Source organism: Lithobates pipiens, unplaced genomic scaffold, assembly GCF_037356315.1.
Source record: "Lithobates pipiens isolate NorthernLeopardFrog02 unplaced genomic scaffold, aLitPip1_a1.2 Scaffold_18, whole genome shotgun sequence".
NCBI classification, from domain to species: Eukaryota; Metazoa; Chordata; class Amphibia; order Anura; family Ranidae; genus Lithobates; species Lithobates pipiens.
The window spans coordinates 266,709,303-266,725,615 of NW_027507758.1; the positions used below are offsets into that span (position 1 = coordinate 266,709,303).

General features: G+C 43.8%; 1 protein-coding gene across 3 annotated transcripts in view; it reads left to right on the plus strand.

The window, feature by feature from the left end:
• Positions 1 to 3,383: 3,383 nt before the first annotated feature.
• The window catches only part of MTCL3 (MTCL family member 3), an 87,148-nt gene continuing 74,218 nt past the window's right edge, over positions 3,384 to 16,313 (plus strand). For all 3 annotated transcript variants that reach the window (XR_013276713.1, XM_077486930.1, XM_077486931.1), the window contains exons 1-2: positions 3,384 to 3,688; positions 3,994 to 4,218. Coding sequence is in view for 2 of the 3 variants with exons in the window: in XM_077486930.1 (XP_077343056.1) it covers positions 3,527 to 3,688; positions 3,994 to 4,218 (387 nt within the window). In the remaining variant the exon portion in view is untranslated. The remainder of the gene's footprint in view (positions 3,689 to 3,993; positions 4,219 to 16,313) is intronic.

Consider the following 16,313-nt stretch of genomic DNA (forward strand, 5'->3'; position numbering starts at 1 on the left):
CAAATGCACTTCTTGAAGAATGCCAAACATTCCATAGACACACTCCTAAACCTTGTGGACAGCCTTCCCAGAAGAGTTGAAGCTGTTATAACTGCAAAAGGTGGGCCAACTGAAGGCTGGGATGTCATTAAATTTCATGTGCGTTCAAACGCAGGCTTCCCCAATATTTTTGACAATATAGTAGGTGTGTGTGTGTGTGTGTGTGTGTGTGTGTGTGTGTGTGTGTGTGCAAGTGTACCCAGGAGAATTGATGCTGGTTTAAAGCCAAAGGGTAGTCACGCCAAATATTGAAATGATTTAGATTTTTCTTCTGTCCGCTCACTTTGCATTTTGTAAATTTGATGAAAATAAATTAAATTAAATTAATTAAAATATATTTTTGAAAGCATCCTTACTTTACAGCATTACTTCACATCGGCCTAAAACATTTGCATGGTACTGTAAAAAAAAATATATATATATATATATATATATGTATTGGGTAATGCATTACATAGTATTGAAGAATTAAAATATATATTTTTTTGGAAGGAATTCTAGTTTACAGCATTTCTTCACACCTTTTGCTCAGTATATATATATATATATATATATATATACAGTGCCTTGCGAAAGTATTCGGCCCCCTTGAACTTTACAACCTTTTGCCACATTTCAGGCTTCAAACATAAAGATATAAAATTTAAATTTTTTGTGAAGAATCCCCAACAAGTGGGACACAATTGTGAAGTGGAACGAAATCTATTGGATATTTTAAACTTTTTTAGCAAATAAAAAACTGAAAAGTGGTGCGTGCAAAATTATTCGGCCCCTTTACTTTCAGTGCAGCAAACTCACTCCAGAAGTTCAGCGAGGATCTCTGAATGATCCAATGTTGTCCTAAATGACTGATGGTGATAAATAGAATCCACCTGTGTGTAATCAAGTCTCTATATAAATGCACCTGCTCTGTGATAGTCTCAGGGGTCTGTTGAAAGTGCAGAGAGCATCATGAAGACCAAGGAACACACCAGGCAGGTCCGTAATACTGTTGTGGAGAAGTTTAAAGCCGGATTTGAATACAAAAAGATTTCCCAAGCTTTAAACATCCCAAGGAGCACTGTGCAAGCAATCATTTTGAAATGGAAGGAGTATCAGACCACTGCAAATCTACCAAGACCTGGCCGTCCCTCTAAACTTTCAGCTCAGACAAGGAGAAGACTGATCAGAGATGCAGCCAAGAGGCCCATGATCACTCTGGATGAACTGCAGAGAACTACAGCTGAGGTGGGAGAGTCTGTCCATAGGACAACAATCAGTAGTACACTGCACAAATCTGGCCTTTATGGAAGAGTGGCAAGAAGAAAGCCATTTCTCAAAGATATCCATAAAAAGTCTCGTCTAAAGTTTGCCACAAGCCACCTGGGAGACACACCAAACATGTGGAAGAAGGTGCTCTGGTCAGATGAAACCAAAATCGAACTTTTTGCCCACAATGCAAAACGATATGTTTGGCGTAAAAGCAACACAGCTCATCACCCTCAACACACCATCCCCACTGTCAAACATGGTGGTGGCAGCATCATGGTTTGGGCCTGCTTTTCTTCAGCAGGGACAGGGAAGATGGTTAAAATTGAGGGGAAAATGGATGCAGCCAAATACAGGACCATTCTGGATGAAAACCTGTTGGAGTCTGCAAAAGACCTGAAACTGGGACGGAGATTTATCTTCCAACAAGACAATGATCCCAAACATACAGCAAAATCTACAAAGGAATGGTTCACAAATAAACGTATCCAGGTGTTAGAATGGCCAAGTCAAAGTCCAGACCTGAATCCAATCGAGAATCTGTGGAAAGAGCTGAAAACTGCTGTTCACAAACGCTCTCCATACAACCTCACTGAGCTCGAGCTGTTTTGCAAGGAAGAATGGGCAAGAATTTCAGTCTCTCGATGTGCAAAACTGATAGAGACATACCCCAAGCGACTTGCAGCTGTAATCGCAGCAAAAGGTGGCTCTACAAAGTATTAACGCAAGGGGGCCGAATCATTTTGCACGTCCCACTTTTCAATTTTTTTATTAGTTAAAAAAGTTTCAAAAATCCAATAGATTTCGTTCCACTTCACAATTGTGTCCCACTTGTTGGTGATTCTTCACAAAAAATAAAAATTGTATATCTTTATGTTTGAAGCCTGAAGTGTGGCAAAAGGTTGAAAAGTTCAAGGGGGCCGAATACTTTCGCAAGGCACTGTATACACACACACATGCATTATATATATAAATATATATATATAAGTGTGTGTGTATGTATTGGGGTAAGGCATTAGATAGGATTGGAGAGGCTTTGGAAAAGTCCCGGAGGTGAGCATGGTGTGTTTGCATTGTGTATATTGATAAAAAATAATTGAAATATATATTTTTTGGAAGCATTTTTACTTTACAGCATTTCTTCACACCTTTTGCTCAGTACTGTATATATATATATATATATATATATATATATATATATATATATATATATATATATATATATATATATCACATATATGTATATATATATATATATATATATATATATATATATATATATATATATATATATATATATATATATATATATATATATATATATATATATATCACACATATACATATATATATATATATATATATATATATATACACATACACATATATATATATATATATATATATATATCACACACACATATATATCGGGTGGAACTGGATGGACTGGTGTCTTTATTCAACCTAACTATGTAACTATATATATATATATATATATATATATATATATATATATATATATATTTGTGATTTCCGATCTCCAATGACTTTGCAGACATGTACTATATTGATGGCCCCTCCCGGCTTTGGGTGGAGATTTGGCCTGTATTGATGTCTCTTTACTTGGCTGATAGTGACAGGCAAGGCTGAGATGAAGACACCAGCACGGTCCGGCCAGGGGGTGGCGCTGTTGCGTGTGTTCGTACTGCAGCCTCGCCTCGCCTGCATCCGGAGGGTTTTAGCTTTGTGAGAAAACAAGAGCGCTCATTGTCGCCAACCGGAGCCGGGGACATTGCGGGGGGCCACAGCCAGGAGCGGGGGGCCACAGGCAGGAGCGGAGGGAGACACAAAGCCCCCCTTCCCCCGGCCGGCCGGCAGCAGACACGCCTCAGCAGTAGGGTGCCTGTCGGAGCTGTCCATAGCGGCGGTGGTGCTGAAAGCTGGTGTTGTAGGGCGGAGGCCGGGGGTGGGGGGTGCTGAGAGGATACATAGAGAGCTGGCGGCTCACTACACAGCGCCCTCCGACCTGTCACCTGCAAGAACGGAGCCCAACAGGGTGGGCACCCCTGAGCAATCAGGGGACGGGTCCCCGAAGACCGTGAAGGTGAAAGGGAAAAGTCCGCCCCCTAAGGGGGGAGATGGGGCGCAATCCTCCCAGGCAGCCCCGGCGGCGGTGGGGAAGAGCCCCAAAAAACAAAGCGGGGCTTACTGGAAGGAGGGCTGCCTGCAGTCCGAGCTCATGCAGTTCCATCTGAAGAAAGGCCTAGCCGCCGCGGGCGCCAACAAAGAGGCGGACAATGGGCAGCAGCCTGCCGAGATGGAGGGGTGGAGGGCGGCCAGCGGATTCCAGGAGCTCCAGGATGAGGTGGAGAGACTGAAGGAGGAGAATGAGAGTCTGAAGGTGAGGGTCCATGGCTGCCATTGTCTGTACATGTGGTGATGTCATGGGGGAAGCCAGGCCTGGCTGTCAGCTGCTAGACATACACTTGGCTCTTATGTCTGCTGCATTCATCTCACTGCAGTGTCTGATCTTCTCCAGTGCTGCACATCTGCATCACCCCACATAGTGCTAGCATATTTATTTCCCTCTCCGTAACATCACATCATATTTCTACAATATATATATACAAATGTCACTCATTTCTTTCTCCCTTGTCTCACCCCCCTGCCCAACCCCTGTTAACTCCTCCGTGTTCCTGGGAGTAGAATGAAATTGACGAGATGAGGACGGAGATGGACGAGATGAGGGATACCTTCTTCGAAGAGGACGCTTGTCAGCTGCAGGAAATGCGCCACGATCTGGAGAGGGCCAACAAGAACTGCCGGATCCTGCAGTACCGCCTCCGGAAGGCAGAACGCAAGAAGCTCCGCTATGCCCAGACCGGGGAGATCGACGGGGAGCTTTTACGGAGCTTGGAGCAGGACTTAAAGGTGAGCTTGTCTGTAGTAAATCTGGTTAAAGTGGAAGCCGGACCCACTGATTTCCTAAAAAAAAAGTTATTTTCAAGGTGTGCCTGGAATAATAACTGTTAAGCCCCATACACACTATCAGATTTTCTGCAGATTTTTGTCTTCAGATTTACCAAAACCATGTAGTGTAAGGCCCTGCCTGATTTAATACAAATTGAAACTCCTAAGGTTTGACCTCATATTATATGGTTTTGGTAAATCTGAAGACAAAAATCAGCAGAAAATCTGATAGTGTGTATGGGGCTTAAACAAGTTGTAAAGACAAATTATTATTTTTTTTTTTAAATAAGAAACATGTTATACTTACCTCCACTGTGCAGCTCTTTTTGCACAGAGTGGCCCCGAACCTGGTCTTCTGGGGTCCCTCGGCGGCTGTCTCAGCTCCTCCCCGCAAGAACTAACCACCTTCATGCAAGCTCTCTCGCATGGTGGTTAATCCTTGCGGGCGCTCTTCTGTGATACGGCCGCTGGCTATAGCCGCTCACTGTATCACTCGGCCCGCCCCTCGGGACACACCACATCATTGGATGTGATTGACAGCAGCGCCAGCCAATGCCTGCACTGCTTTCAATCAATCCACTCTAGCCAATCAACGCCCAGGCAGAGCGGCGAAGAAGACATCGGGGGGCGAGCGCAGCAGGTGAACGGGCTCAGGTAAGTAAAACGGGGAGGGCGGTATTGTCGGATGTTTTTTCACCTTAATGCATAGGATGCATTAAGGTGAAAAAACGCAAACCTTTACAACCCCTTTAAGGCTCAGTTCACACTAGAGGTGATGCGAATTCACAGCAAAATCGGCACCTCAGCAAAATCGCTACCTGTTCATGTGAACTGATTGTGGAGCGTATGTTAAGTTAACAGCACCCCACAATCGGTTTGCAAAGCACAGTGTGATTTGCAGAATCGGATCGCGTGGGTGTGGACAAAAAAGGGTCCTGCACAAGTTTGATGTAAAGGCGGTGCTATTTGAGCCATACATATCAATGGCTCAAATAGTAAGCCCAGAGACACCACATGTCATTCGCACAGGAATGTGCTGAGATTACTGTGCAAATTACATGCGCTGTCACACCTCGGCCTAAGGGCTCATTTACACTTGCTTCAACTTAACACACAATAAAGCATCATACCGCTTCAACATTCTTTTTTTTGTGTGTTTTTGATGCTTCGTGGTGCTTCAGTGATGCTTTTATGAAGCTTTAAAGTGATTGTATATTAGTGGTTCTCAACTCCCGTCCTCAGGACCCACTAACAGGCCAGATTTGCAAGATAACTCAAATACGTCACGAATGATATAATTTTCTTCTCAGTGATGAGCAGTATTCTAGTCTGCATCTCCCCAATTAATACTTAAAATCTGGCCTGTTAGTGGGTCCTGAGGATAGGAGTTGAGAACCACTGTTGTAAAGGTTAGCTTTAAAAAACAAAAAAAAAAAAAACATGTTATACTTACCTCCTCTGTGCAAGGGTTTTTCACAGAGCGGCTCTGATCCTCCTCTTCTGGGGTCCCCTGGCGGCGCTTCTGGCTCTTCTTCCGCATCGAGTGCCCTCATGGAAAGCCACATTCTATGGGACCACTCGTGCGGTCATGCACTGGATTTCATTGACAGCAGCAGGAGCCAATGGCTCCTGTTGCTATGAATCTATCCCACGAGGACCCGAGATAGCGACTGGAGCTGCTGGGCTTATTCTTGACACTGGAAAGAACGGGTTCAGGTAAGTAAAAGGGGGGGCTCTGGGGGACAGCTGCACCACAGAATGCATTAAGGTGAAAAACCTCAAGACTTTAAAACTCCTTTAACCACTTCAGCCCCGTAAGATATGGCTGCAGAATGACCGGTCCATTTTTTGCGATTCGGCACTCTGTTGCTTTAACTGACAATTGTGCGGCCGTGCAATGTTGTACCCAAACAAAATTGTGGTCCTTTTTTCCCACAAATAGAGCTTTCTTTTGGTGGTATTTGATCGCCTCTGCGATTTTTATTTTTTGCACTATAAACAAAAAAAGAGCGAAACAATATTTTGTACTTTTTGCTGTAATAAATATCCCCATTATTTAAAAAAAAAGCAATTTTTTTCTCAGTTTAGGCCGATATGTATTCTTCTACATATTTTTGGTAAAAAAAAATCACAATAAGTGTATATTGATTGGTTTGCGCAAAATTTATAGCGTCTACAAAATATGGGATAGATTTATAGCATTTTTATTATTATTATTTTTTTTTCTAGTAATGGCGGCGATCTACGATTTTTATCGTGACTATGGCAGACACATTGGACAATTTTGCCACATTTTTGGGACCATTGGCATTTATACAGCGATCAGTGCTATAAAAATGCATTGATTACTGTAAAAATGTCACTGGCAGTGAAGGGTTTAACACTAGGGGGCGATCAAGGGGTTAACTGTGTTCCCTGGGAGGGGATTATAACTGAAGAGGGAGGGGACTGACTAGAGGAAGTGACGGATCGTGGTTCCTAGCTAATAGGAACACACAATCTTTCATTCCTCTCACAACAAAACACTTCCTTACGTGTTCTGTCCCTCCTGCTCACGATCGCTTGTGGCTGGCGGTCACAACCGTCGGCCACGACACCCCCGCTGTGCAGCGAGCGTGCACGCACGCGCCTCTGGCGGCGTGTGCATGCCTGTTATCCCGATCCCATGAGTCGATGTATATAGCTGCAACGGTTCGCGGGATTGGCACAATCCCCCGAATGGCTGCAGCCACAGTATAATGGCGGCTGGTCTGCAAGCGTTTAAAGGGTTACTAAACTCAGGACCCTGAATTCACTATAGTTGGCCTCCCACAGTCCACAGAAATAGAATTATTCGAGTAAATATTAACTGCTAAATACCTTTTCTCATCAGCAGTATATAGCAATCTTGTGACTTCTATCAGTGTCTGGCTATACTGGTTAAAGCTTGTGAGTTTTCATTCTACTTTGACTGTCCTATGAGGCTGCAAGACCCCTGCCCCTTTGTCTGGACAGTGTTGATCAGCCCTGTGCTGATTACATGCACCCTCCCAAAAAACAAAACAAAAAAAAACTCTTTAGCAATACGCACCAAACTAAGCATGTGCTCCCGAAGACTCAGTTCTATCAGGTGATGGATTGGGAACTGTAGAAGATGGGGATGATCAGAGAAGACAGGATCAAACAGCCTTTTTTACACGATGCAGATGATTACCTATTAGGCTTCACAGTGAGTACAACAAGCATGCTTTATTGCATATACAGACTGATTTTACTGTTGAGGGTTTGGTTACACTTTAATGAAGCTTGGCAAATGCCCTGTGTGTGTGTTGGTTTTCAATTTGTTTTTAGGGACCTGTAGTACTCCCCACTCTGCAGATCCCCAGCTCATTTGTAGCCTTGTTCAACAGATCCCCTGCTCAGTAGTATCCCCAGATCTACTTATGCCCTACTCGGTAGTACCCCCAACTCTACTGATGTTCCACTCAGTAGTACCCCAGCTATGCCAATGCCTCACTCTGTAGTACCCCCAGCTCTGCTGATGCCCCACTCAGTAGTACCCCAGACTCTGCTGATTCCCCACTCAGTAGTACCCCCAGCTTTGCAGATCCCCCACTCATTAGTAAGCCCCAGCCAGGGCTGTGAATACGGGGGTACAACAAGTCCTCCTTTACTGGCCCAGGCTAGTAGGGGGCACAGGCAGCTTGCTGAATTGGATGTGGGCAGGAAGGGCGATCGGCACGGCGAGGGGGAAATTACTGTTACTGATGCCCTGTATGACTCTCTCTGCAGCAGCTGAAAGCTGACTTCTTCTACTGTGCCTCCTGCTGGCTTTCAGCTGCTGCAGAAAGAGCCATACAGGGGATCGCTTTCAGCAATTGTCCCCTCACTGCACCGATCACCCACCCTGTGTGCCATACATCCCCCCTGCTGCCCAGGCTCCCATGTGTGCCCCCACCCCCACAGTGCTACCGGCTTCCCTCCTCTCCTTCACACCAGCAGCTGCAAGCACACAATAGGATCCTTCATGATGGAGATTGGGGAAAGGGTCCAGTAAATATGTCAAATTTACCAGCCCCTTGAATTCCTGAATGAACACAATGAGCGATCAGTACTGATCACTCAATGTTCATTTATAATGGAAGCATAGTAAATTATGTTTATTTGTGGGGGGGGGGGGGGCTGTCAGGTTGGATGTTTCTAACAACAGCCCTGCCCTCAGCTCTAATGATCCCCCTACTCTAGTAGTAATCCCCAGCTCTGCTGATCCTCTGGTTTGCTGATTCTCCTCCCTCTCTAATTCCTGCTCAGCTCGTGCTATATTGCTCCCATGCTGTGCACTACCTGTGACATTGCTAGTTTCTCCTGCCCTGGTCCCCCAGCTTTGCTGATCCTCTGCCTCTCAGTCCTCTGTCTCTGGATCCAGCTCACCATCTATGATAGCGTCTCCATATTGCACACTACATGTGCCATCTTCTACTTGCTCTGCTCAAGTCCAGCCCCCAGCTCACCTTCCTGCTGCTCTTCCATGCTGTGCTGCAGATGCGACGTCTGCACCAGACACTCCCAGAATTTATACACATGATCTGGAAGTGACTGCTAATGATGTCTTTCTCGTTCGCTTGTTGGTTTCCCACTGCATACTGGGATATCTCATACCTGCAATACCTCCAAAACAAAGTGAGGCTAATGTTGAATAAAGGCCTATCAAAAGTTGCAGGTGCTGTAAGCGAGCGTTGTAGACTTCTGTGGAGGCTTTGGAGATGCCCTCCACTGCTTACCAGAGCCGTAGGCAACGATGGAGGCTATCTGGTCCTCTCGGTGGCTGTTCATGGAGACGAGTGAGGGTAAGATGGCCCCCACCCATATCCATGACTTTGCAGGGCAGAAGCTACGTCAAAATGTCAATTCCACCCATAGCTCTTAAAGGGCCATTTTTTTAAAGCATTTTTTTAAATGACACTTTTTTTTTTTATATTCCATTTTAGTGTAAATATGAGATCTGAGGTCTTCTTGACCCCAGATCTCATATTTAAGAGGACCTGTCATGCTTTTTTTCTATTACAAGGGATTTACATTCCTTGTAATAGGAATAAAAGTGGCACAATTTTAATTTTTTTAAAACAGTGTAAAAATAAAAGGTAAAATAAATAAGAGCTCATGTGCAGAACCGAACGCATACGTGAGTAGCGCTCACATATGAAAACGTTGTTCAAACCAAACATGTGAGGTATCACCGCGATTGGTAGAGCATGAGCAATAATTCTCGCCCTTCTCTCTAACTCAAAACATGCAACTTGTAGAATTTTTTAAACGTTGCGTATGGAGATTTTTAAGGGTAAAAGTTTGCCGCCATTCCACGAGGTGGCACAATTTTGAAGCGTGACATGTTGGGTATTACTTTATTTGGCGTAACATTATCTTTTTAAAAAAAAAAATTGGGCTAACTTTACTGTTGTCTTATCTTTTTAATTAAAAAAAGCGTATTTTTTCCAAAAAAAGTGCGCTTGTAAGACCACTGCGCAAATACGGTGTGACAGAAAGTTTTGCAACAATCGCCATTTTATTCTCTAGGGTATTAGAAAAAAAATGTATAATGTTTGAGGGTTCTAAGTAATTTTCTAGCAAAAAACTGTTTTTAACTTGTAAACAACACATCTAAAAAAGAGGCTCGGTCCTTAAGTGGTCAATGACAGGAGCTTTGATTGGCATTCAGAGTGCTTTAATAAGCATGGCTAATGCTACATTTTGAAGCAAGTGTAAAGGAGCCCTTACAATTACCAGTGTGCTTTATGTCAGCTCTCAAATTGTTCAGACATGAAGCGGCTGGTGCCAAACTGATCACATGTGCAGCAACATGGCAACTGCAGATCAGGCTAAGATGACAACTTCCATGGCTGTAAAGAATAAGAGGATTTAGTTCCACTTTAAAGCAGTTTGAAACCCAAAACCAAAAATGCATTATATTGCAGCTTACCAATCATTAGATGTGGTGAATGCATCAGTTTTTTTTCTTTGGCTTTTTCCCTCTGTTTTCACCTGGTGATCTGCCCAGTAAAATACAGTACCTCCTGTATTAGTGAGACAAAACTCTGGAGGAATGAGAAGCGGAGGCACAGCAGCAAGCAGCATTGTCAGTGTAGGGTTAAATGTATTCGCAGATTTAGAATCATGAACAAATGGAAGTTAAACTCCAGCTCACACTTTATAATCAGTTATTCAAACAGTTTTTTTTTCCTTTGGGATAAAGGTTCTCACCCCTGCCAAGTGATATTAACTACTTAATTGCCGGGAGGACATCCCGAGCAAGCGATACCTAGGCAACCTTTACTGGCCACCCGCGGCGCGCTCTGTGAGACTTGTCCGAGCACAGATCTGAGTAAGGGGTCGATCCCGTCCCATTACCTCGTGATCAGCTGTCAGCCAATGACGGCTGATCATGTGATGTAATCTTTTTTTTCTTTTCCTCACAGAAAAAAAAGCCGATCACCGGCTTCTGTCAGAGGGACATCGGTCCTTCACACAGAATGCCACAGCTGCATTTTCCGTGCCCACCAGTGTCAGCTGCCAGTGCCCACTGTGCCATCTACCAGTATAACCTATCAGTACCCACCAGTGCCACCTACCAGTGCTCACAGTGCTACTTATCAATGCCCACCAGTGCTGCCAATCAATGCCCATCAGTGTCTCATAATGAGTGCCACAGATCAGTGCTGCCCATCAGTGCCAACTATCAGTGCCCTTCAGTGCCAACCATCAGTGCCCATTCATGCCAACCATCAGTGCCGCCTCATCACTGCTTTTCAGTGCCCCCTATCAGTGCCCATTAATGCCACCTTATCAGTACCCATCAGTGTAGCGTCATCAGTGCATATCAGTGAAGGAGAAAAATTTCCTGTTTTCAAAATTTTATAAGAAACAATGAAACCGTTTGTTTTGTTTTTTCAAAATTTTCAGTACTTTTTTTGTTTTATTTAGCAAAAAATAAAAAACCCAGCAGCAATTAAATGGCACCAAAATAAATCTCTATGTGAAAAAAATAGTAAAAATGTAATTTGGGTAAACTGTGGCATGACCGCGCAATTGTCATTCAGGCTGGGTTCACACGGCTGCGGCAGCGAGAACCGGATGTGATTCGCACCGCACTGCAGTGCAAATCACATCCGATCTCTGTGCGATGCGAGTTCAGCCATACAGATAGTATGGCTGAATTCGCATCGCACTCACCGCAAACTCGCACGGGACCCTTTTTTTGGTCCGCAGCAGAATCGGATCGCATGGGTGTTCACACCATGCGATCCGATTCCTGTCCGAGTTTGCAGATCGCACTGCGATATGCGAACTGATCTGGGGGTGTCATTAACATTTCACTGACACTCCCAGCAGTCCGCATAGGGCAGTGTGAACTGCCGGCGGGAGGCATGCAATGCGGGAAAACGCAGCGGATTTGCGGCGTTCCCGCATCGCTTCAGTGTGAACCCAGCCTCAAAGAGTGACAGAGCTGAAAGCTGAAAATTGGTCTGGGCAGGAAGGGGGTTTAAGTGCCCAGTGAGCAAGTGGTTAAAGGTTTGTTTTTGAAATAACAAACATGTCATACTTACCTGCCCTGTGCAGTAGTTTTGCACAAAGTAGCCCTGATCCTCCTCTTCTCGGGTCCTGGCTCCTCCCCCTTGACCAGTGCTCCCAATAGCAAGCCGCTCCCGAGCCCCGCTCCATCTCCCCCCCCCCGCTCTCTCCTCATTGGCTTACTGGATGTAATTGGCAGCAGTGGAAGCCAATGGCTCCCGCTGCAGTGTCCCTGTCAATGAGGAAAGAGAGACCTGGGACAGCAGAGGCTCCTGTGCACATCGCTGGATTGAGAGGAGGCTCAGGTTAGTATTGGGGGGTGTGGGGGCGCAGCACGCAGAAGGATTTTTGACCTTCATGCATAGAACGCATGAAGGTCAAAAATCTTCAGCCTTTACAACCACTTTATAGCGATAGTAAATGGCCAAAGATTTTTTTTTTTTACCTGCAAGGTAAAGCCGTAATGTGCTAGTATGCATCGCATACTAGCATATTAAGTGAAACTTACCTTAGAACAAAGCCCTTCCAGCTGTCACCGCTGTGTGACTGGCTAGAGCCTCAATGACGTCACTCCCCCACATGTGTGCAGGAGCCGCCGTTTACAGCACAGAACTCAGAAGGAACGGCCTGGGTGACTGTTGCTTCAGAGCGCCAGTGTTGTCGCCGGCTGCATATACAGTAAATAAATGGTGCACGTTTAGGAGATATGTACAGTACCTATAGGTAAGCCTTATTATAGACTTACTTATAGGTAAAAGTCATGTTGGGAGTTTACCCCCACTTTAAGTGGTTTAGCTCATCCATGTAAACGGAAACATTTTGCTGTGCTTTTTGAAAAACAACAGAAAGAAAGCCTAAAAAAGGAAACTAATACAACCATTACATCTAAGAATTGGTAATCTGCAATATAATGTTTGCTTTTGGCTTTAATACTGCTTCAAGGGTTAGTTATTAGATACTGCACTTGATTTCAGATAAAATGTTTGACTACATAGGTGGGAAATTTTACAACATGGAGATAATCTATGAAAAGGTAAGAGGTTAGAAAAATGAAGGCGTTACAAGTAGCAGCAAATCAAATCTCTTCATTCAGTATCCGGTTTTGGTTTAATTTATCTGATAGACATTTGTCTTTGACTGCACCAGCACATAAAGCACAGTGGCTTAGTGGTTAGTTCTTCTGCCTTGCAGCAATAGGCTCCTCGGTTTAATTACTAACCAGGACGCTACCTGCATTGAGTTTGCGTCTTCTCCCCGTGCTTGCGTGGGTTTCCTCCCATAAGCCAAAGACCCGCTGGTTGGTTTCTAAAATCGACCCTTGTATTATATTTTGTCGAGTGTACCCAAGATGGCTGCCCCCACAGCAGATTAAGCACTTTGAGTGGAAAAAGACACACCCGCCGCTCCAGGTGAGACCAGGAATCCTAATGATCCAGTAGGTGCTCACCTCGGCTCACCTCCTCACACAATAAATTTAGAAAAAATGGTCGGACACCACTGTAGATCAAAATCCTTTTTATTTGGACATCCCAAAAACGACACTAAACTGGGTAGACGCGCTTCGCACACTTCACATGTGCTTAGTCATGACTAAGCACACGTAAAGTGTGCGAAACGTGTCTACCCAGCATTCTGATTCCTTTCGTTTTTGGGATGTCCAAATAAAAAGGATTTTGATCTAAAGTGGTGTCCAGCCATTTCTTCTAAATTCATTTTTTAAGCACTGTGAGTCCCTTGAGAGAAAATCAGTAAAACATTTAATTTGTGAATTTAAATATTTCTTGTATTGTAAAATTGGAGGTACTTAAAGTAATAATAAATAATAAACTCTCCGTTTTTAAGCACTTTCAGCAGCTAATACTGTACAATAACGTGCCGAGTATGCAGCTTCTTTACCTTTTAAACATTGTCTATGTTCCACTTTAATCTTTTGCCATGGTCATTGTCCAAGGTTCCCTTTATCAGGGTAGATCTTTTCTTTTGCAGTGGTCTATTGGTCCCTTGCATGCTGGAACTTTAACTTGTCTCCTCACATTGTGTGCATTAATAGAAACACACAGCCCTCTAGCTCTATGCTATGGCAAGGCACTCCCCTGCTCCTTCCTTCTCCTCCTCATTTCCTTCTTCAAGGAAGCAACATTAAAGTGGTGTTCCAGTCATTTGTGTGTTTATTAAAAGTCAGTAGCTACAAAAAGTGTAGCTGTTGATTTTTAATAAGCACACACTTACCTGTCCCACGGTCCATCGGTGCACTTACCCCAGCAGTTACCTTCCTCTCTCCTCCCTCAACGGCATCTCTACTTAGGGCACCCAGCTGTGACAGCTTGCGGCTTCACGGCCGGGTGCCCACTGTGAATGCGCAAGTGGCACTGCGCTTTGTGATTGGTCCCGAAGCCTTCTAGGACCCAGAAGACTTTGGGAGGGAAGGGGAAGAAGAACTTCCACTTCCGATCACCTAAGGCGACCGGAATGGAAGTGTCTACAGGTAACTGTTAAAATCGGGTACCCCCTCCTCCCTAAAAGCTCCATTTCACCATCAGGAGCTCGGGAGGAAGCCTTAAAGCAGAAATTCCACTTTTTGGTGGAACTCCACTTTAAGGAAGAAGGAGCCAGCAGCACTGAAAGTTGTAAACTGCCAGTGCTGGTGTGAGAAATTAAACAAATAGTTTACCTGGAAAGTTTATTTGATTGTGCTCATTGTGACAAGTTAAAAAAACAATATGGGTTTATTACTATTTTAAAGGAAATCTGCACTGAGAAAAATATACCTGCTGCCATTTCAGACTCCTGATATTGGTATTTCTCTGCTTTCACTAGTTTTCAAAACTATAAAAAAAACTAATTAGGACTGAGTATGCAGATCAGGAGTTCTAAATTTCACCTGCTGCATGTCTCAAAGTGTGGAAGCTACAAGCAGCTAGGCCCCTATGGTGGCATGTGCATTTTCTCTTACAGGTTTACATTAAAGTATGGGCTTTCATTAAAGCATAAGTTCACATTCTGGAGCATGTTACACCCATATTTATGATGTAATATATCACATGGTTCAGTACATGTCCTCCTCCACCATGACAGTGGGCTGGGGGGTCCTCTCCCTGCACCCATTGTCCACTTTGCAAACAGCGCAGCTCCCACACAGCTGTGTCATTCATTCACAGAAATCTGTGAATGAGAGAATTACAAGACCTGTCTGCCATTGTGACTGAAAGCTTGTAGTTCTCAATGAACTGTGAAGAGCACTGATGAGCAAACTCGTAGTTCGTTCTTGAGCCCTGCAGCTTTTAAATTGACAACCCATACAGATGTACAGGCTAAAAGCTGTCGGGCTTGTCTTCAGGAGCTTCTGTGTTCCATGATTGTGAATACATTGGGTCGCAGACTCCTGTATGAAAAAAACAATAAAGTCACCTTTTTTTTACCTGTGAAAAAGATGTGCCTTTATTATTTTTTCCCAAAAGGTGAACTTAAGCCTTGTACACACAATCAGATTTTCTGACGGGAAATGTGTGATGACAGGCTGTTGGCGGAAAATCCGACCGTGTTTATGCTCCATCAGACAATTGTTGTTGGATTTTCTGCGGGCAAATGCTGGATAGCAGGTTTTAAAAAAAATTCTGCACACAAATGTCTGTTTTCCAAGTGTGTGTACACAAGTCCGTCGGACAAAAGTCCAAAGTACAAACACGCTCGGAATCAAGGAACGAACTGGAAGTGGTCGGTTTTGTAAACTAGCATTCGTGCTGGAGAATTAACATTTGTGACGTGGCAAATTATGAAATTGGGCAAGTTACCGCAACACCATTATCCCGTAGTTTTTAAGATCAAAGATACAACTATGTTGGTGCCCCTTGTTAATTTTACATTGTATTTTTTTTTATGTAACTGCCTACTCCCAAACTGTCATTTGAAGTAAAACACATAGCCAAGTATTATTCTCCACATTTTTTTTATTGTGCATTAAAAAAGGAAAACAAATAAAATTAGACATTCTATCTGCTAATAGAACTTAACCAAAAAGTGCATTCTATGCATCCAAAAATATAGAAAATATACCAAATCAAATCATTATTCAACCAAAAAATAAAATAAAAGCCTCATGCAGGTGTCCTCCTTCTTAATATAGGGGGTCAACAATGCCAAGAGTTGGTGAAAGCAGGAGTCCATCATCTATAGATAATTATACTCCTGGAGCTCCCGCAGCAAAGGCATGTGGCATAATTGGTCATGATTAATAAAGCAACCAAGTCCAAGCACTCCTCCTCCTGTTCCTTAGCTGGACTTGGGTCAAAGCAATAACTCAAAGGCCAATGATAATTAACACGTTATCTCCTCCAATTCCACACCATGGTTGGTTGACGAATGCCCGTTCAGAAACGAACTGAAAAGTGCAAAATGAAAAGCGCGAATCAACACTCACCAAACTTCTACTAACACAAAATTTGCAGAAGGAACCCAAAAGGTGGTGCTAAAGAGCTGAAAAACAACGTAGTACGTCACTACGTTCGTATTTG